At 38.4% G+C, this 22,202-nt stretch overlaps 1 protein-coding gene across 1 annotated transcript in view; it reads left to right on the top strand.

The window, feature by feature from the left end:
• The window catches only part of maml3 (mastermind-like transcriptional coactivator 3), a 328,137-nt gene that overhangs the window by 278,452 nt on the left and 27,483 nt on the right, over nt 1-22,202 (top strand). The window contains exon 4 of the mRNA XM_062026728.1: nt 14,899-15,162. Coding sequence (XP_061882712.1) covers nt 14,899-15,162 — 264 coding nt within the window. The remainder of the gene's footprint in view (nt 1-14,898; nt 15,163-22,202) is intronic.

Below are 22,202 nucleotides of genomic sequence, written 5' to 3'. Positions count from 1 at the left end.
ACATTTCCATGAATTTAATAAATGTGATGGAAATTCCTTGTTAAAAATGCACTGTTTTTTTAAAGTTGTAAGTGATAAATGCTTGTTTAGTGAAACGAAAATAAATGTAAAACTGCATCAAATCACATAAATTAAAAATGTGTCAATAATCGATTTTTAACCAAATCGTAGCTCCTGAATCCTAATTGTAATCGAATCGTGAGGTGGCCAAAGATTCCCACCTCGAGTAGCAAAGCTTCTAACCTCATTTTTAGAACATCATGATTTTTGTGATAAATATCAATGTGGCTATAGGTCAAGTCACTCCACCTGAAACTGCTCTTTTAAAAGTTTTCAGTGACGTGATGATGGCCGCTGTTTTGGTTTTACTCAATTTGACATCTGCCTTTGACACTACTGTGTATCACAATGTACTGATTCATTGATTTAAATCTGAGAGGGGGTTGTCTGGTGCTGTTCTCCAGTGGTTTACTTTTTATATAAATGGAAAAACTTTTAATGTTGTTTTTAATGACGTCTCACGTGGAGTTGCTCAGGGCTCTGTTTTGGGGCCTGTTTTATTGTTGTTGTACCTGATGCCTCTTGGTTCGTTGATCTATAATTTAGAACATTTCTAAATCATTTCTATGCAGATGATATTCTCCTCTATTGCTCTTTTCATGATTCAGAGTTGCACTATTTATCTGAGTTCTTGGAATGTGTATCTTGTATCAAAAACTGTTTATCTTCGATTTTCCTTTGGATATATTCCAACAAAACGAAAACTCTTATAATTGCTCCCGATAAAAAGATCCCCCTAAACAAGAACTCCCATGGTGCTCTGGGTGCATCTGTTAAAACCAGCCTCAGAAACTTTGGGGTTGTGTTTTATCAGTCAATGTTTTTGGAGGGCCACTGTCGTCTACTGACTAAAAACGGTTTATATCATCTGAGAAATAGGGCTGCAACTAACGATTAATTTGATAATCAATTAATGTGTTGATTATTACTTCGATTAATCGATTAATAATCAGATAAAAGAGACAAACTACATTTCTATCCTTTCCAGTATTTTATTGAGAAAAAAATAGCATACTGGCACCATACTTATTTTGATTGTTTCTCAGCTGTTTGTACATATTGCAGTTTATAAATAAAGGTTTATAAAAAAAATAAATATTTTATTGAGAAAAAAATAGCATACTGGCACCATACTTATTTTGATTATTGTTTCTCAGCTGTTTGTACATATTGCAGTTTATAAATAAAGGTTTATAAAAAAAATAAAGAATAAAAAATTTAAAAAATTTCCTCTGCGCATGCGCATAGCATAGATCCAACGAATCGATGACTAAATTAATCGCCAACTATTTTTAAAATCGATTTTAATCGATTAGTTGTTGCAGCCCTACTGAGAAATAGTATCTCTAAAATGAGGAATTTGTTGTCAAAATCGGATGATAATTTATGCATTCATCTCGTCTCGCATTGACTATTTGAATTCTGTTTTCACTTGTTTCAACAAGTCATCTCTAAAGAGACTTCAGACTGTACAGGCTTTTGGCCGGTGCACCCAGAACAGCTCACATTCCCCCCCATCTATTCAGTTTTCATTGGCTTCCAGTCAAATTTTGCAGGGGGGAACTGCACTTTTTTTGGAATTTTGCCTATCGTTCACATTCATTATGAGAGACAAGAACACACATGTCTTTTTTTGGAAGATGTGGCTAATAGGAGTCATCGTTGTAGCCTTCAAACCCCTATAAAACAACTTCAAAACCCTCCATCAATGTTTTGTATACACAGTGCAAGTCTTTATATAATGTAGTAACAGACACGTTCATAACAATATGTAGTATGTTCAATATTTACTGTATTTTGGTCATTTTAATGAACCCCAGAACAAATTATTCGGCGCATTTATTTCCGTTACAATAGCAGCGCACCTCTGACTTTTGGCAACAACTTGGTTCCTACTTCCGAATACAAAACGCTTGAGTGTGTTCTAATCATGGCAGATTCGGTAACAAACAACGAAGACGACTATTTTTTGACAAATGAGGATTCACAATCTTATCTTTATGGATATGAATTTATGGAGGATGAACTACTGCTTTTCGAAGCCAGCGTGAAAAAAGAGTGAAACGGAAGCCGAGAGAGTGAGGTGAAAGTGAAGCTGCAAAATGTGTAACTTGAAGCCAAGCTATTTCGACATAAATGGTGTGCTTACCCATAATTAACCGGAAAAAACGTCCCTGGCCAGTTGGACCAAACAGACAACTGTACATCAAGTGAGTCACACTTTATATTGATCATGATACACGCAGCACGTCATGCATGTATCATGACACAGCATACACTGTCTGGCTGGCTGTGTACAAACAAAACATGAAATGTGGGCTAATACTTTACAGATACTGTAATATGATTGTTCATGTTTTTCAGTCAGTACAGACTGGTGTTCTATCGCAGTGTTGTGCATTACAAACTCAAACATGTTCCAGGCTGAAGTGGAAGATAGCTTATCTTTTTCCGTAGTTATTTTCTACGGCTAACTACGGAAGTGGCTAGCTCCTATCGAGCAGGCAGATGTGTTACTACGCTAGAAAAAGAGGAGTTCCTCAGTGTTCGCTCTTACAATAACAATGTCGCTATAGTTTGGTTATTATACAGGTTTAATGAACTATTTTTGATGGTTTTTGAATGCATTTTTAAAGGGATGTAGTGTTAGAATTGATCGCTCCCATTAGCTGCATTGCTAGCCACCAAGAACCAGCCGATTTTTGCATGTTAGAAAGCGGGACAAAAAACTTGTGTCTTCTTGTCTTTCATAATGATTGTGAACAATAGGCAAAACATTTTTTTAAAAGTGCAGTTCCCCTTTAAGATTTTCGGCCTTTAGACCAGGGTCTCCTAAAGATCCCCAAAATTCATTTTAAAACTTTAGCCTCCAGTGAGCTTGACTATGTTGACTCTTTTAAAAAAAACATTTGATTTTGCTTTTTAGAAAAGCTTTTAGTTAATGGACTTTTGAACTTTTTTTTTTAAATGCACCTTTTTATCATTTTTATCCTTTTTATGATGTTGCCCCTGTTGTTTAAATTAAATTGTTTACATTTTCACCTGTGTTTTGTACAGCACTTTGTGATTTTTATCTTTGAAAAGCATTTTATAAATAAAAAGCACTTACTTACTTACGAACTCACTGCCTATCATGTTAGCGCTATTAATTGTGAAATTGAAATTAGTGCCTTCTCATTTGGATGAGCAAAACGAGAGACAGATTCTGAGTTGCTCCGAGGCGGGCAGTAATTACGAGCTTCACCACGGCACGGAAAAGTACACTCCAGGACAGACAAGCAGTGAATAAGTTTTGTGATCAAAAGCTTGAACCAATTTGCCACAGTGCTCCTGATTTTCCAGAGATGAATGTTCAATTGTAGTCCGAGACAAGTTTCATGTTTTCCTGCAACTACATTTCACTAAGTCATTATATAATATGGAAAAAAAATATGTATATATATATATATATATATATATATATATATATATATATATATATATATATATATATATATATATATATATATATATATATATATATATATAATATGGATGAAACTCATACAGTTAGAACAGTCATTCTCAAATATTTGAGAAGCTCTGAGTTAGAATATTGTGTCAAAGTCCATGCATATCAGCTATTTAACTTCAAATGTGTAACTCAAATGTATTATAATTTTGATGATCATAGCTTACAGTTTTTGAAGACTCCACATTTTCTGAGATTTTCAATTCAAGGTTTTAATGAACTGTAAGCCATAATCATCAAAATTATTATATCAAAAGAAGGCTGGAAATATCTTGAGTTGCATGTTATGTACAGTATATGATAGTAATCTAAAAAAAAACCTCTGTGTCACCTTGGAAACACTCAAAACGAAAGTGCCGCGCTTCGCTTTACAAAACGCAGACTTTCTTACCTCCGCCAGAAAGGTTATATTTTGGCCTAGCCTGTTTTGTCTGTTTGTTAGCAACATAATTCAACCACTTCTGGACAGATTTAATATCCAAAAAACAATACATTTTAACTACAACGACTATGAACACACTTAATGTCCTGCTTACCGCGTTCAACGCCCCTATCTTGCCGTTCCCATGCTTCGCTGACGATTCTGGGGGATGGAGTTAATTTACAGAGCCGGACAACGCTAGAATGCTAGAGGAAAACTACACTCACACAGTTTTTGTTTGATACCATTACAGCATCACGGTATTACTGAGAAGACTTTGAAACTGAAATACCGGGGTATTTATAATACATCGTACTCATGTATGCTCTATTGAAAACATTGGAAACAATGTCTGTGTAAACCAATCAATCAATCAATCAACGTTTATTTATATAGCCCTAAATCACAAGTGTCTCAAAGGGCTGCACAAGCCACAATGACATCCTCGGTACAGAGCCCACATAAGGGCAAGGAAAACTCACCCCAGTGGGACTTCGATGTGAATACAACAAAATACAAATCTGTATTTTTTTTTTTAGCTTTACTACATTACAATAGCACATACAAATATGCATGAAAACAGTCCTACAGACATCACACATCGGACGGTTTAGTAAGTATGAATTGTTTTGCTTGTATTGTAAAACTTACAAACGTTGCTTGGAGTGATGAATGAAGAATCATTTTGAGCAGAAACGCTATGGACGGTTATACTTCCGGTTTAAAGCACAAATTGTCCAAAAGATGGCACCATAGCACAACACACCTTTTCAGTGCCTCTGTATGTTACTATACCATGTTGATGTCAGTGAACCAGTCAGAGTGTTATTGGCATAAATGGCTTCCACTGTTTGCAGTGTAAATTGTTTATCATAATCAGTGTAAAAAAAAAATTGGTATGCCTTATATCCCCGCCTGCGCGTCCACTATTGACCATAATTGGCCCGTAATGCTATAAGCTCCTCAATAATACTTCACCTTTAATCATTGGAGCAAGCGAAAAAAGATCAAGAGAGGAATATTTAGCCAGGAAGAAACTGAGATGCAGATGAATAAAATAGATTTTGTTTTGCTTGTCACAGAAGTGATTGTAAAAAAATGAGGAAAATGAAGCGAATGGCAAAGCATTATTGATTGGTGACCAGCTCGCAGTCAGCTGGAATAGACTCCACAATAGGCAATGACATACTGGGATATGTTGCAATACTGTTTATACAACAAGCTGGTCTCTAACAAAGAAATGAATGGCAAATGTCAAAACATTAAGAGTATGTAGTACATTTTCCTTTATTCACGTATTGATACCCAACCCATGACACCATCGTATAATTCAGTGGCGGGCCCTGCGTTTCTCACCTAGGCCTTCAGTGATGTCCTACTTAGTCCGACTTCACCTCTCAAAGTACCGTAATCTATGTCACCACATGGACACGGCTGGAGATATTTTACAGAAACTCACTTGCACACTACTGCGCATTGAATCCCCTCAACAGTGTACAAAATGGTCCATTTTTCGGCGCATTTAACATTCAATAAACCCGCTTCAGCAATTAAAACATATCTTACTGGGTACTGTCAAAAGTAAATGAATTGTATAAAACAAATGAACATGAAAAAGTTAAGAAATAAAATATTTAAACTCACAATTTGTGGCACCCATTCGACGCCGTACAAGTTAAAAGTTAAAGTACCAATGATTGTCACACACACTAGATGTGGCGAAATTATTCTCTGCATTTGACCCATCACCCTTGATCACCCCCTGGGAGGTGAGGGGAGCAGTGAGCAGCAGCGGTGGCCGCGCCCGGGAGTAATTTTTGGTGATTTAACCCCCAATTCCAACCCTTGATGCTGAGTGCCAAGCAGGGAGGTAATGGGTCCCATTTTTCTAGTCTTTGGTATGACTCGGCCTACTCACAACCTACCGATCTCAGGGCGGACACTCTAACCCAGGGGTGGGCAATTAATTTTTACCGGGGGCCGCATGAGCAACCCGAGCACTGCTGGAGGGCCACATCGACAATATTTCAATTAAATTTTGCTCAATATTATTTTTGATATATACCGTAAGATAAATAATAATAATAATAATAATTAATAATAATAGTAATACTTCAACATAGTGTGTGTAACAGCATTCCATGACTAATATAAATAAATTAACATTAATAATAAATGACAGTAAAATAAGCACACGTATGACCAGACCTGGGCATTCTGCGGCCCGCGGGCCGCATCCGGCCCTTTGTGCGTCCCTGTCCGGCCCGCGTGAGGCCAATTATAAATTACAAAATACATTTTAAAAAGTATCTATGTCGAGTGTGCAATACAACGGTGCTGCTTTTGTTTTGAAAATCGTTATTTGTATTACTTCCGTGTGGACGTATGCGTGTGCGTGATTGTGAGTGAATGTGAACAGCTGCAATGACAAATTACAAAATAAAGTTGAAAAAACATCTATGTCGTGCGCGCAATACAACTGTGCTGCTTTTATTTTGAAAAGTATTATTTATGGGCGTGTGTCCGTGTGTAACCTGCGAGTGAAGGTGCACATGCAGCGACAAGTGATGCACGGTTTACACCCGAGACGCTAAAAAGAGAAAAGTTGATGAAGAATGGCGTGTTTCCAGCAAGACATGGACTGCAAAGCAACGTTCCCTCTAAGGTGCGTGCCTGCGCAATTGCGCACTGCTCAAGCGTCCGCTGCGCGCAGCAAATATATGCCGCGCACCAAATCAAATCCCATCTGAATTATAAACAAAATAAACATATTTATTCTATGTAATTTTGCAATGCAACTTTGAGTGACAGTGACAACAAGCGGCCCTAACGGTGTTCGTCAACACCGTTCAATTGAACATTGTTCAATTATTGTAACGTCTATCGAGATGCTTCGAGGACAGGAATTATATCGATCACTTTATTGAGCAAAACTGTTTATATTCGGACATAACCACACCAAAAACATGAGTAAAACAATTCTATCTCGAAAAACTAGTCATTTTCTGCCGTACAAACCAGGCCAAAACCAACTGGTGGATAAAAACTTTAACCTAAAAACAACAGCACTGGAAGGAACATAATAGGACATTAAGAGAATATGAATACTTTAAGATATTTAGAGAAAGTAAATTTAAAAAATTACTTTTATATTTAATTATAATCATGATTTCTGGTTATGTTAGGCCAGCAGAGAAGGCTTTGCTGGCCATGACGGCCCACCACTGCTATAATTCAGTTTGCATCAGGTGTTATTGTTGCCGTCCAAACCAGGACTGTGGTTAAACCAGACCAAAGGGTGCTGTGTGAAAGCTTACCAGTTGTCCTGTTCTTGTGTGTGTTCATCTCTAGCTGCAGAATAGAACCCCTGCACAAGGTCATCTTTTTGTGAGGTGTTCAGTCGGCGCAAAGCTTAATGAAGCTGTGAGCGCCGTGTTTTCAAGCACAAACTGCTGCATCGGCAAAAGAAAGATGACGGGTGTTCTAAGTGTTCCATTACTCACCTTAATTGGAAAGACGCATTTGTACGTCTGATCTCCATGTGATACACTTTGGCCAGCATTGAGTTGGCAGATACCAATCCCTTTATAGTGTGTGTGTGTGTGTGTGTGTGTGTGTGTGTGTGTGTGTGTGTGTGTGTGTGTGTGTGTGTGTGTGTGTGTGTGTGTGTGTGTGTGTGTGTGTGTGTGTGTGTGTGTGTGTGTGTGTGTGTGTGTGGACGTGCGTGTAATGTCTTACACTTCCACACAGAAGAAAAACACACCTTTCTGCTTTGCTGAGAGATGGAAATTTAATGAAGTACCCTTCCTGCTTCACATGTAATGTAATTGCCTGGTTCTGCATGTTTCCTAACTCAATAAAACGGATAGCCCCTACCACACACATACACATCCTCTACATGCAACCTGCCGTACCTTTTCGTTCACTGCATCCTCTCTTCTTTTCCTGCCACTAACAACCTGAAGTAAAAAAGAACAGATGGACCGTTGGACTGTGGATCGTCTTTATATTCATCAACATTCTTGATTAATTATCATTAACTTGATTTAATTAACGTACATAAGCCGCACCCACTAAATTTTAGAAGAAAAAAACATTTTTTCATTTATTGACCGTACCGGATTATGTGACAACTATGGGTAATTTACTTTAATAAGCCACAGATGTATACTTTGTGAAATTAGTTACAGAGAAAGATTTTGTAAATGTTTATTTACATACCTTAATTGTTTATTAACGGTGTCTGTAACACGGCAGTAAAACAGCTGATCAAACAAAACAGAAGTCATCGTCATGGACCCACTAACTGCGGAAGCTAGCTCTCCAATCAACTAAACAGACTCAATATATATGATGTATGGGTTATACTTGTATAGCGCTTTTCTACCTTCAAGGTACTCAAAGCGCTTTGACAGTATTTCCACATTCACCCATTCACACACACATTCACACACTGATGGCGGGAGCTGCCATGCAAGGCGCTAACCAGCAGCCATCAGGAGCAAGGGTGAAGTGTCTTGCCCAAGGACACAACGGACGTGACTAGGATGGTAGAAGGTGGGGATTGAACCCCAGTAACCAGCAACCCTCTGATTGCTGGCACGGCCACTCTACCAACTTCGCCACGCCGTCACGGGACGTTTTGGTGAATTTAGGTAACTGGAACAATACAAACAGAATGCCTTTTCGGTGGTCAAGTTTTCGGTACATCACTTGTCAATAGCACGCAAATAATGGGCTATATATTTATATATAAATCCATTCAAACTGTAACGACCAGCTAATGTTAATGTTTTTTATTCGCGTTGGTTGACAAGACTCTGCAACATTGCGTGGACATCGGGGGCAGTACCTCTGGATTGGCAGACCGGGTTGGTGGTTTCTCTATTTAAGAAGGGGAACCGGAGGGTGTGTTCCAACTATCGTGGGATCCCACTCCTCAGCCTTCCCGGTAAGGTCTATTCAGGTGTACTGGAGAGGAGGCTACGCCGGATAGTTGAACCTCGGATTCAGGAGGAGCAGTGTGGTTTTCGTCCTGGTCGTGGAACTGTGGACCAGCTCTATACTCTGGATCGTGAGATCGGTAGGCAGATCGGTGCGGCGTCTTCATTAATGCGTACCCTGTATCGATCCATTGTGATGAAGAATTTACCGGTCGATCTACATTCCCATCCTCACCTATGGTCATGAGCTTTGGGTTATGACCGAAAGGACAAGATCACGGGTACAAGTGGCCGAAATGAGTTTCCTCCGTCGGATGGCGGGGCTCTCCCTTAGAGATAAGGTGAAGGGCTCTGTCATCCGGGAGGGGCTCAAAGTAAAGCCGCTGCTCCTCCACATCGAGAGGAGCCAGATGAGGTGGTTCTGGTCAGGATGCCACCCGGACGTCTCCCTGGGGAGGTGTTTAGGGCCACGGGGAAGACCCAGGACATTTTGGGAAGACTATGTCTCCCGGCTGGCCTGGGAACGACTCGAGATCCCCCGGGAGGAGTTGGACGAAGTGGCTGGGGAGAGGGAAGTCTGGGCTTCTTTGCTTAGGCTGCTGCCCCCACGACCCAACCTCAGATAAGGGGAAGAAAATGGATGAATGGATGGATAATAATAATAATAATAATGTATGTTTCTTAAATAAACTAAATCTAAGTGCAAATAAAAAAATAGCTTCACCACTTTAGTCATAATTGTTGTGCATAAGAAACTTCTCGATGACTTTAGATCCAGACTTCTTATGTTTGTTTGATATTGTCATTTTTGCCACAAGTGGTGGAGAAGTGTATTACACCTAAGTAACGCTGTGTTCCATACTGACTACAGCTGAAAAACAGATATTGTCTGGCGGCCCTATGATTACGAAACACTGTTATATAATACTGTGTATGTGCAGTACTGTTTAGTATTTACCGTGTACGTGTATGTCCAGTACAGTACAGTGTACACCGTGTACACACAGAGATGTAGCGTGTACATCCAGCACTGTGTATATATATATATATATATATATCGTGTATAGTATATATGTGTACCTGCGGTACTGTATAGTTTATAACTTGTATTTGCAGTACTGTATAGTATAAAAACTGTATGCACAGTACTGCATAGTATATATTGTGTACGAAAATTACTGTATAGTATACACCGTGTCCGTGCAGTACTGTGTGTATATATATATATATATATATATCTATATATATATATATATATATCTATATATATATATAGATATATATATATATATATATATATATCTATATATATATATACCTATATATATATATATGTATATATATATATATATATATATATATATATATATATATATATATATATATATATATATATATATATATATATATATACATTTATATATATACCGTGTACGTGCAGTACTGGGCAGTTTATAACTCACACATGTATGTCCCGTGTACATTTAGTACTGTATAGTATACATTGTGTACATGCAGTACTGTATAGTATGTACCGTGTACATTTAGTATTCTATAGTACGTTCTGTGTACATCCAGTACTGTAAAATATGTACTGTGTACATGTAGTACTGTATAGCAGTGGTCCCCAACCTTTTTGTAGCTGCGGACCGGTCAACGCTTGAAAATTTGTCCCACGGACCGGGGGGGTATGGTATATATATATTCATTTTTTTTGTCATAAAGAAATACAATCATGTGTGCTTACGGAGTGTATCCCTGCAGACTGTATTTATCTATATTTATATATAATGTATATATTGTGTTTTTTATGTTGACTTAATCAAAAAACTTTTAAATATTTTATTTCTTGTGCTGCCCGGTACCAATCGGTCCACGGACCGGTACTGGTCCACGGCCCAGTGGTTGGGGACCACTGCTGTATAGCACATACTCTGTACATGTAGTTCTCTATAGTATGTACCGTCTACATGCAGTACTGTATACTATGTACTGTGTACATGTAGCACTGTATAGTACATACTGTGTACATGAAGTATAGTACACGCAGTACCACACATACTCGCAGCGTGTTTTCCAAAGAGATTGGCAGGAGTTAAGTTTGTCGTGCTTAGAGGATGTGACAAAAGGCGAGTGTGGGGGAGAAGGCAGAATCGTAGATCAGAGCCGTCATGATTGAGCCATCTGCTAAGAGGAGACCGGCGACACACACATACACACACCCCCAAACACACACACATACAGATGTTTGAAGGTCACCACTGCCACCTGTTGATTTTCTCTTGGAACTACGCCTCTTGTGGAGCAGCTGTAGACGAGAGCATGTTAGTTATCATTGCTACTATTCTGTCAAATAGTCGTGTTCAAATACTTTCTTGATGCATTTTTCGACGCACATCTTCCCTCTCCTCTCGGACTCCTTTTGCTTTGCTGCAGGTAGAAACAACGTCCGTTTTTCAGGTTCAGAAAGATTCATATTTGGTCCTATTAGAGATTAGCATACGGCTGAGTAGAGGGAAGTGCTCTTTATATGCTAATGAGGAGATCATGCATTGTGAGGACACTATCTGCAGTCATAGAAACCTCACTCTCTCACATTAGCGTTCGCTTTCATGCACGCTCGGCTGGTGGATGTTTTGAAAGGCGGTTGTTTGCAATATCATCCGACTGCAGCCACAAATAAGCGTTCTAATGCTAGGGCAGAGCTGGGCAATATTTTGACTCGGGGGCCACATTGACACAAAATGTGTCTGGGGGCCCAATGTGTATGTGTGTATAAATGACATACACACATTTAGCTGTAAAAATCTGCTGTACAGTATGTGTGGTTTTTTTTCAGTTCAGTTCAGTTTCAGTTTATTTCGAACATGCTAGTTGTGTAATTACCGAAAATACTTAATTTATTCATGCATTTTAGGCAACACGAAGTCAGGCGCATGCACACTGGTGTCGTTTGGCTTGATAGTCATGGCAAACAAACTACACGGACTTTGCTCGGGAGATTTCCCCTCGGCGTAAACGGAGCCAAGCGCTTGGTTTAACATAATTTTCCCTCGCTTCCCGCCGTGCGTTCACAGTGCTGTGTTTAGATGGAGACAGGTGTGTACAATATTGGAGACAGACGCACTTGTCCCCGCACTAAAAGTATACAACGAAGGAGAAAACTATTTGATGTTGCTTTCATTTTGTCAATACAGCGTTTATCAGCTGCTGTGACTGAGAGTTAATGATGTGAGGAAACATGCAACAGGTGATGTGTCGTGAATGTTGTCACAACTTGTTTATAAAGTCTTTAGTTTGTTTACTGGGGTGATCACTCGTCCTTCATTTAACTGCAAACTTTATCAGTGTTTAAATAACATCAATACTAGCTATAATGTTTTGTCATCTCATCAAATTGAACGCAGGCTGTGAAGATTGTGTATTCGATGTGAGAGGTGTCACTCTTTATTTTTGCTGGCCAAACTGTTGTACTGATAGGAGGCTTTGTAGAAGAACAAAGCTTGCTTATTTAACTTTAACCAAACTGCTTTGTGTTTTATATTGATATCAAAAAGTAAACACCAGGTTTTTTTATATTACTTGTGTTTTTTATGTGTTTTTGACATCACATGGACAAAGATAAGACCTTTTGGAGGAAAGTTATGTGGTCAGATAAAACTAAAATTGAGCTGTTTGGCCACAATACCTCAGCAATATGTTTGGAGGAGAAAAGGTGAGGCCTTTAATCCCAGGAACACCGTCAAGCATGGTGGTGGTAGTATTATCCTCTGGGTCTGTTTTGCTGCCAATGGAACTGATGCTTTACAGAGAGTAAAGGGGACAATGAAAAAAGAGGATTACTTCCAAATTCTTCAGGACAACCTAAAATCATCAGCCCGGAGGTTGGGTCTTGGGCGCAGTTGGGTCTTACAACATGACTGTATATATATATATATATATATATATATATATATATATATATATATATATATATATATATATATATATATATATGTATATATATATATATATATATATATATATATATATATAGATAGATAGATAGATAGATAGATAGATAGATAGATAGATAGATAGATAGATAGATAGATAGATAGATAGATAGATAGATAGATAGATAGATAGATAGATATAGATATATATATATATATATATATATATATATATATATATATATATATATATATATATATATATATATACACTACCATTCAAAAGTTTGGGGTCACATTAAAATGTCCTTATTTTTGTAGGAAAAGCACTGTACTTTTCAATGAAGATAACTTTAAACTAGTCTTAACTTTAAAGAAATACACTCTATACATTGCTGATGTGGTAAATGACTATTCTAGCTGCAAATGTCTGGTTTTTGGTGCAATATCTACATAGGTGTATAGAGGCCCATTTCCAGCAACTATCACTATAGTGTTCTAATGGTACAATGTGTTTGCTCATTGGCTCAGAAGGCTAATTGATGATTAGAAAACCCTTGTGCAATCATGTTCACACATCTGAAAACAGTTTAGCTCGTTACAGAAGCTACAAAACTGACCTTCCTTTGAGCAGATTGAGTTTCTGGAGCATCACATTTGTGGGGTCAATTAAACGCTCAAAATGGCCAGAAAAAGAGAACTTTCATCTGAAACTCGACAGTCTATTCTTGTTCTTAGAAATGAAGGTTATACCACAAAATTGTTTGGGTGACCCCAAACTTTTGAACGGTAGTGTGTGTATGTACGGTATGTATGTATGTATGTATATATATATATATATATATATATATATATATATATATATATATATATATATATATATATATATATATATATGTATATATATATATATATATATATATATATATATATATATATATATATATATATATATATATATATATATATATATATACATATATATGAATATATATATATATACATATATATGAATATATATATATATATATATATATATATATATATATATATATATATATATTTATATATATATATATATATATATATATGAATATATATATATATATATATATATATATATATAATATATTGCAGCCCTAATATATTATACATAGGGCTGCAACAACTAATCGATTAAATTGATTAAAATCGATTATAAAAATAGTTGGCGATTAATTTAGTCATCGATTTGTTGGATCTATGCTATGCGCATTATTTAATTTTTTTAATTTTTTTATACACATTTATTTATAAACTGCAACATGTACAAACAGCTGAGAAACAATAATCAAAATAAGTATAGTACCAGTATGGTGGGTTTTTTTCAATAAAATACTGGAAAGGATAGGAATGTAGTTTGTCTCTTTTATCCGATTATTAATCGATTAATCAAAGTAATCATCGACAGATTAATCGATTATCAAATTAATCGTTAGTTGCAGCCCTAATATATATATATATATATATATATATATATATATATATATATATATATATATATATATATATATATATATATATATATATATATATATATATATATATGCTATATATATATATATATATATGCTTTAGAGCCCCTGCCTCGAAAGAAAATTATGTTTGCCTTGGTGCCCTTATAACTTTCCTTGGTGCCCTAAAATATGAGCACTCCTTTAAGGCAACGCTTGCCTTGACCTTAAAAAGTTAAAATTCCAGGTCTAAATATGTCAATGTCATCTTAAGCGAGCACTTTTGAATGATTATAAGAACAGAGTGGACCAAGACTTGATGAGTTGATCAACACACACTGGTTGTCGGCATAAGCGGGATTGATGTATACAGCTTCCACTTTGAAAGGAGAACAAAGTAGTTTACTCAGTTGGAAAGTGAGAAACCGTAGATTTAAATGAGTCAACTTTAGAAGTGTGTAATCTCAAATTGACTTTATGATGGATTAATTCGAATTTATGAATAATTGTTGTCATCTTTTTGCTGTCCCTGCAGGAGCAAGGCGTGGTGGGAATGTCCCGGCCACCCGGCGCCATCCCACCTCCACACCCCGCAGGTGGCGTGGCCTCAGGGGTGGGGCCCAACCAGGGCTCGGGTCCACCTCCGGGCTACGTGGGCAACCAGCAGCAAGCGGCCATGATGAAACAGATGATGGCGATGGAGCAGGAGAAGAGGGTGCAGATGCACATGATGGAACAGCAGAAGCAGCAGCTCTTCAGAGAGCAGAGGCAGCAGCAGCAGCAACTTCTGGCCGAGCAGGTCAGCTCTTAAATTCAGACTTTCTTAAGATTTTCATCATCACGTCGGTACATTCCTACATGTTTGTGTCTGCAACTCCTACAAGAGCAGCTTTGTTCGCTCGTCTTCCGCATTGTTGTCATTCAGGCAGTCATTCATTCAAACTGGGCTATCATAAAACTGTTTCAACGGCAGTAACTCATTTATTTATTCAACACATTAACGCATGATGACAAGCCACACTTCTCACAAAAACATAGCAGACAAGCAAGATGAGCCAGCTGGCTCTTTAGATTTTATTACCAAAAGAACAATAGTGTATGAGTTCCACCATGCTAAGTGTCACGGTGCCATGACTTTTTTTTGCAGGTGCAGCCAAAAAAAAATATTTATTGCGACACAAGGGGAGCTTAGTTGGAGCAGTAAGACACTCAAAGTATGAACAAAAACAAGAAGCACATCTGGCACCACGTGGAAACTCGCCAAAGGAATGTCAGGGTATCAGCAGAATATTGAAAAGTCTGAAAGGGTCATATCATGCTTTTTTTCTACGTGTAAAACACTTCTTTGTGGTCTACATAAGATGTGATGGTGGTCCTTTGGTCAAAATGTTGCATAGATTGTGTTTTACAGACAATCTTCAAGTCGCTTTGTCTCCTCAGGATGTGCCGTTTTATGGTTTTATTTACATGCCTACACATTGACAGCGTCTTCTTCCCGACAGCCATGTTTTCGTTTTTACCGCTTACCAGTGGCGTGCGGTGACGTTCATGTCAGGTGAGGCACTGACTTTATCACAGTCAGATTTACAAACATATGAACCCTAAAGAGTATCTTATTCACAATTTGATTGGCAGCAGTTAACGGGTTATGTTTAAAAGCTCATACCAGCATTCTTCCCTGCTTGGCACTCAGCATCAAGGGTTGGAATTGGGGGTTAAATCACCAAAAATTATTCCCAGGCACGGCGCCGCTGCTGCCCACTGCTCCCCTCACCTCCCAGGGGGTGAACAAGGGGATGGGTCAAATGCAGAGTACAAATTTCACCACACCTAGTGTGTGTGTGACAATCCTTGGTACTTTAACCTAACTTTAACTTTACACTTACAAACTGTAGCACACAATAAAGCACATTTAATTTAAAAAACGTTATTATGGTCTTACCTTTACTTATAAATGCAGGAGCGTTGTGAATGAATGAAATATGAAATCCGCGCTGCATTCTGCAGGTGTACCTAATGTTGTGTCCCTGTTCACGGCTCCTCCGGCGCGCCACGCGAGCATTGTTGTTTTTGCACTTTTTGGCTTCTTGTTAAGTGACTTTTTTTGGGTGGATTCGGTCTTGCACGTGGAGGGTTTGGGTGTGGGCTTTGGTTGGTGTGGCGCTCCCGTCGGGCGATGCATTCTGCGGCGGGAGTGTTAACCGGCACCAGGAGGCGGGGTTATGAGACGAGCCTCACACAGTGTGTCTTGGCAGCAGTTTTATGATCGCTCAGCACTAAAAATACGTTACACACATACAGTTGTTGACAAAATACACTGTACATTATATACCTCAGCTAACTAAACTATGGAAATGTATAATATAATTCATACAGCAATACGGTCTCACTGCACAGCAGGCCAGCAGTTAGCCGAGTCATTACGCACAATCCATGGTGAGGCACAACGCAGTGACGTGCCTCAACTGGCTGCTGACACCGCACCGTCTCTTCTCAGTATTTTAAATGTGAAAATAAAAATAAAAATAATCTAAAACTGGTGAAGTTAAATGGAAAATAACTTTAGTATAATCACTGGATACATATAACAATTTAATTTTTTTTTTTTTCTTTTTACTTTTTTTTTCTTTTCCATGATGGCAGGTGCACGCCACTGCCGCTTACGTATTGCGACTACTGACGAATGTACAGTAAGTTAGAACTTTTCGTTACTTTATATTACAAATGGCAACAGCGGAGGATGCATGTGCATGTACGAGCCAGCAACAAGAGGTTAGAGAAAAAGAAGGAGCTTATTGACTACAACTAAATTAAAATGGCAGACTAGCGCAAAGCTCTTTGAGGAAACTTCTACCATATATGGAGATATCCGATGATGTAACTAAGGCAAAATACTTAAATAAGGGCCTATCATGCTAAACCAACTTTTCTTACCTATTGGTACTTGTTTTTGTGTATTTGAGATCTGCATAAGTCCCAAAAATGTGAAATCAAACCGTGGAGGCAATGCAGAGGTATAATGCTAAAAGGTCCATACAGGTTTTGGAGCAACATATGTTGCCATCCAAGCAACGTTATCATGGGCGCCCCTGCTTATTTCAGCAAGACAATGCCAAGCCACATATTACAACAGCGTGGCTTCATAGTAAAAGAGTGCGGGTACTAGACTGACCTGCCTGTAGTCGAGTACTGTCTCCCATTGAAAATGTGTGGCGCATTATGAAGCCTAAAATACCACAACAGAGACCCCGGACTGTTGAACAACTTAAGCTGTACATCAAGCAAGAATGGGAAATAATTCCACCTGAAAAGCTTAAAAAGTTGGTCTCCTCAGTTCCCAAGCGTTTGCTGAGTGTTGTTAAAAGGAAAGGCCATGTAACACAGTGGTAAAAATGCCCCTGTGCCAACTTTTTTGCAATGTGTTGCCGCCATTGAATTCTAAGTTAATGATTATTTGCAAAAAAAATTTAAGTTTCTCAGTTCGAACTTCACTTGTTTTGGGTTTTGTACTTCCTCTAAACAAGCCTGTTGAAATTTGCTCTGTCATGTGACTTTTTTCACACCGATGACGTCAGCGGATTATCCATATATGCTACACATTACCCAAATTACTTTGCATGAGTCTGCTATGGGAGTTCGCCATTGTAGTCAATAAGTTCCTTCTTTTTCTCTATCCTCTTGTTGTGGGGCAAACTGGCTCAAACATGCACATGCATCCTACGCATTTCTAATACAAATATAGTTTGAACTTAATCTGTCAGTCGACTCACTATGGAAGCGCTAAAAACTACAACGGACATGACGGGGAGAAGACGCTGTCGAAGTGGAGGCATGTAAATAAGACCGCCCACAAAACGGCGCATCCTGAAAAGACTGTCAGAAAGCGGCTTGAAGATGATCTGTAAAACATAATCTATGCAACATTTTGACCAAAGAACCACCATTACATGTTATGTAGACCACAAGGAAGTGTTTTCAATGTAGAAAAAAATATATGACCCCCAGATGTGGGGGAAATAATAGATTTTTAGATGCATTGCAATTTGGACATGGACGATTATAGAATCGATTAGTAAACGTCAATAATCGATAATCAATGTATTTATTGTAAAGAAAGTAATGACTGCAGCAAGCCACCTCACCGAGAGATCCGACCAGCTTCTTTATTATCGGGCACTTATGGTCTAGTTTTGCACACCTTTTCATTGATTTAATAAATGTGGGAATCAATTTAACTATTTCTTATTCAAAATTAATTGTTTTATTAAAGTTGCAACGCTTATTTAGTGAAACGAAAAGAAATGTAAAACTGCATCAATATACATAAATTAGAGACGCATCAATAATCGATTTTTAATCGAATCGTAGCTCCTTATTCCTAATCGAATCGTGAGGTAGCCAAAGAATCCCACTTCTACTGACCCCAAAGTCCAAATGGCTCATTCGTAACAAGTATGAAAGATGGCAAGATTACCTGCGTCGTGGTTTGATTTCAAATTTCTGGACAAATGCAGATCCCAAATACAAAAAAACAGGTACCAATAGGTAAGAAAAGTTGGTTTTGCCTAATAGGACCTAAATAATTTGAATTTCGGTCCTTAAAATGTATTGAATTGTATCAAAACCTTGTGAAAAGTCTTAAATACGGCTATGAGCGGGATTAAAAGTATATCATTTTTGTTTAAAACAAATGCATAAACTTGAAGCTCTCTTTTAAATGTTTTGATTTTTTAGGACACTATTAATAACTAGAAAACAGAATTAATTAATTAGCTGTGTAGCCCAGTAATAATGTATTTTAGCAAAAGAGATCACTAAACCCAAGTAATTAATTTATGTAATATGTTCTACAGAAAAATGTAACTTAAAACATTTATACTCACATAACGCATTCTCTTTGGCAGCTTAGTCACAGATGACCATGCTAATTTACGCTCTTGTGTCAGACACTTATTTCGATTTGATGTTTAACTTTTTATTTAATTTATTTTTAATGTATTTATATTATTTATTTTTTTAATTTTGTAATGGTACTTTAATTATTATTAATAGTTTTTTGTTTTTTTTATTTAAATAGTTTTCTCATCCTATTTTAGTCAATTATTAGTAATATATTTTCAGTTTTAATGAGTGTTGTAATTATACAATGCACATATCTAATTATAATTTTCACATTTGAACTTGATGTTTTGTTGATACGGTACATTCATGTTTGTTGACAACGCCTAGCATGGCTGTACAAGCCAACTCTTGAGTGACAGTCCCGGTTGCACTTAGTGCAAACATGTGTAGAGACTTCATCCCGCTCCTGCTGTGCGATGGTATTTGCAGTTTGTTTCCTCCTGTCTCTCTTCTCCTCTGCGAGCTGGCCTCTCCTCAAATCAGCCTCTGCGATACCCCGTCTAACCGCTTGACGCCAGACATTTCGGTTCTCCGCCTGTATCTCCCAGCTGTCCAAGGGAATATTACACGCCTTTAGATCTCTCTTGCATGCGTCCTTGAACCGGAGGGAGAGACGACCAACATGTCTGGAACCAGCAGCCAGTTGTCCATACATAATGTCCTTGGGAAGCCGTCCGTCCTCCATCCGCCGAACATGTCCCAGCCATCGAAGACGGCGCTGGCTAAGAAGAGAGTTCATGCTATGGATATTAGCCCGCTGAAGAATGACACTGTGTGGAATATGGTCCTGCCAACTAATACCAAGGATACGTTTGATGCACCGCATGTGAAAAGCGTTAAGTCGACGCTCTTGTCTCATGTAAGTAGTCCAGGTCTCGCTTCCGTAGAGTAAAGTGCTGAGAATGCAGGCCTGATAAACTCAGATCTTTGTATGTTGAGTAAGAGCGTTGTTTTCCCATACTCGCTTTGCTAGTTTAGCCATGATGGTATTTGCCTTTCCAAGCCTCCTGGCAAGTTCAACATCAAGCGAGAGTTTATTGCTGATTGTCGAGCCTAGGTATATAAAATTATCTACTACTTCTAAAGTGACACCATTCATCTTGATAGCAGGATTTGCAGCACCTTGAACACTGACATTGGTTTTCTGCAGGCTAACTATAAGTCCAAACTGTTCACAAGCATTCGCAAAACAGTCACTTAGACGTTGTAAGGCTTCTTTGGTGTTGGTAACAAGAGCAGCATCGTCTGCAAAAAGCATCTCTCGGATTAACACTGACCTCCTTTTGGTTTTCGCACGTAATCTTGCCAGATTGAACAATTTTCCGTCAGACCGTGTGTGTAGATAGACACCCTCAATGGATGTGTCAAAAGCGTAGGACAGGAGTATAGAGAAGAATATTTCAAAAAGAGTTGGTGCTAAGACGCAGCCCTGCTTAACACCACTGTTGATAGAGAAGGAGTCCGAACAGGATCCATCATACAAGACTGTTCCCTTCATGTTGGAATGGAAAGAGATCAACATGCTGAGTAGTTTTGGAGGACATCCAATCTTTTGTAGTAGCTTGAACAGGCCCTTCCTGCTGACACGATCGAAAGCCTTAGTTAGATCTATGAACATCATGTAAAGAGGTTGACCTTGTTCTCTACTCTTCTCTTGAATCTGCCTGACTGAAAATATCATGTCGGTCGTCGATCTTCCAGCCCTGAAACCACATTGGGATTCAGGATAGATACGATCTGCAAGTATCTGTAGCCTGTTTAGGATTATGCGTGCATAAACCTTTCCAACGATGTTCAAGAGAGAAATTCCTCTATAGCTATTACAGTCACTGCGGTCCCCTTTATTCTTATAAAGTGACACAATAGTGGCATCACGCATGTCCTGAGGTACTCCTTCTTCTTCCCAGCAAAGACACAGTAATTCGTACAGCGGTTTAAGCAGGGCAGGCTTCCCTTGCTTGATAGCTTCAGGTGGAATGTTATCGTTACCTGGTGCTTTGTCAGATGGAAGTGAATCAATAGTTTTTTCAAGCTCTACCATTGTAGGCACTTCGTCAAGTTCATTCATGATTGGTAGCTCCTTCGTATAAATTAGAGCAGCATCAGAGACAGTTGTTTCACGGCTGTATAGTTCTGAGTAGTGCTCCACCCATCTGACCATCTGTTCTTCTCGATTGGTAATCTTCTCCCCTATCCGAGATTTAATTGGAGTAGTCCGTTTTATAACAGGTCCTACTGCTTTCTTTATACCATTGTACATGCCACGGATGTTACCAGATTCAGCACTCATCTGGATATCTTCGCAGAGCTGCTGCCAAAAGTTGTTTGCACACTGTCTGGCAATGCGCTGTGTGGAACAACGAGTACTTTTAAGTGTTGCAAGTGACTGAGCATTTGGACATCTCTTGAATGCCAAAAATGCTTTGCATTTGGCCTCAATTGCTGGTTCCATGATTGGTAGATAGGCATTAAACCAGTCGTGACTAGTTCTTTCCCTCTTCCCAAAAGTAGAAATAGCTGTATTGTAAATTGCTTCTTTAATGGCGTTCCATTTTGCTGTAGCATTATGCTCCGGCAGGTTTTGAAGAGCTTGGTCCAGGGTTGATACATAATCATCCACCTTGCATGAAATTGACATATTTGATGTGTCAATGCAGGCACGACTCTTTGCTTTGGAGCGATGAATTTTACGGGGCTGAAGGCGCACTTTGGCGCTCACAAGGGCATGGTCCGTATTGCAATCTGCACTATGATAGCTTCTAGTAATAAGAATGTTATTTAGTGACGACCGCCTCGTGATTATCAGATCAAGCTGATGCCATCGATGAGACCTGGGATGTTTCCATGATACTTTGTGCGATGGTTTGCTCTTAAAAAAGGTGTTTCTAATACAGAGGTTGTGATAGGTGCATAGCTCCAGGAGCCTCTGGCCATTTA

This window comes from Entelurus aequoreus, linkage group LG18 (assembly GCF_033978785.1).
Source record: "Entelurus aequoreus isolate RoL-2023_Sb linkage group LG18, RoL_Eaeq_v1.1, whole genome shotgun sequence".
Taxonomy (NCBI): domain Eukaryota; kingdom Metazoa; phylum Chordata; class Actinopteri; order Syngnathiformes; family Syngnathidae; genus Entelurus; species Entelurus aequoreus.
This window is presented reverse-complemented; position numbering and strand designations above follow the sequence as displayed.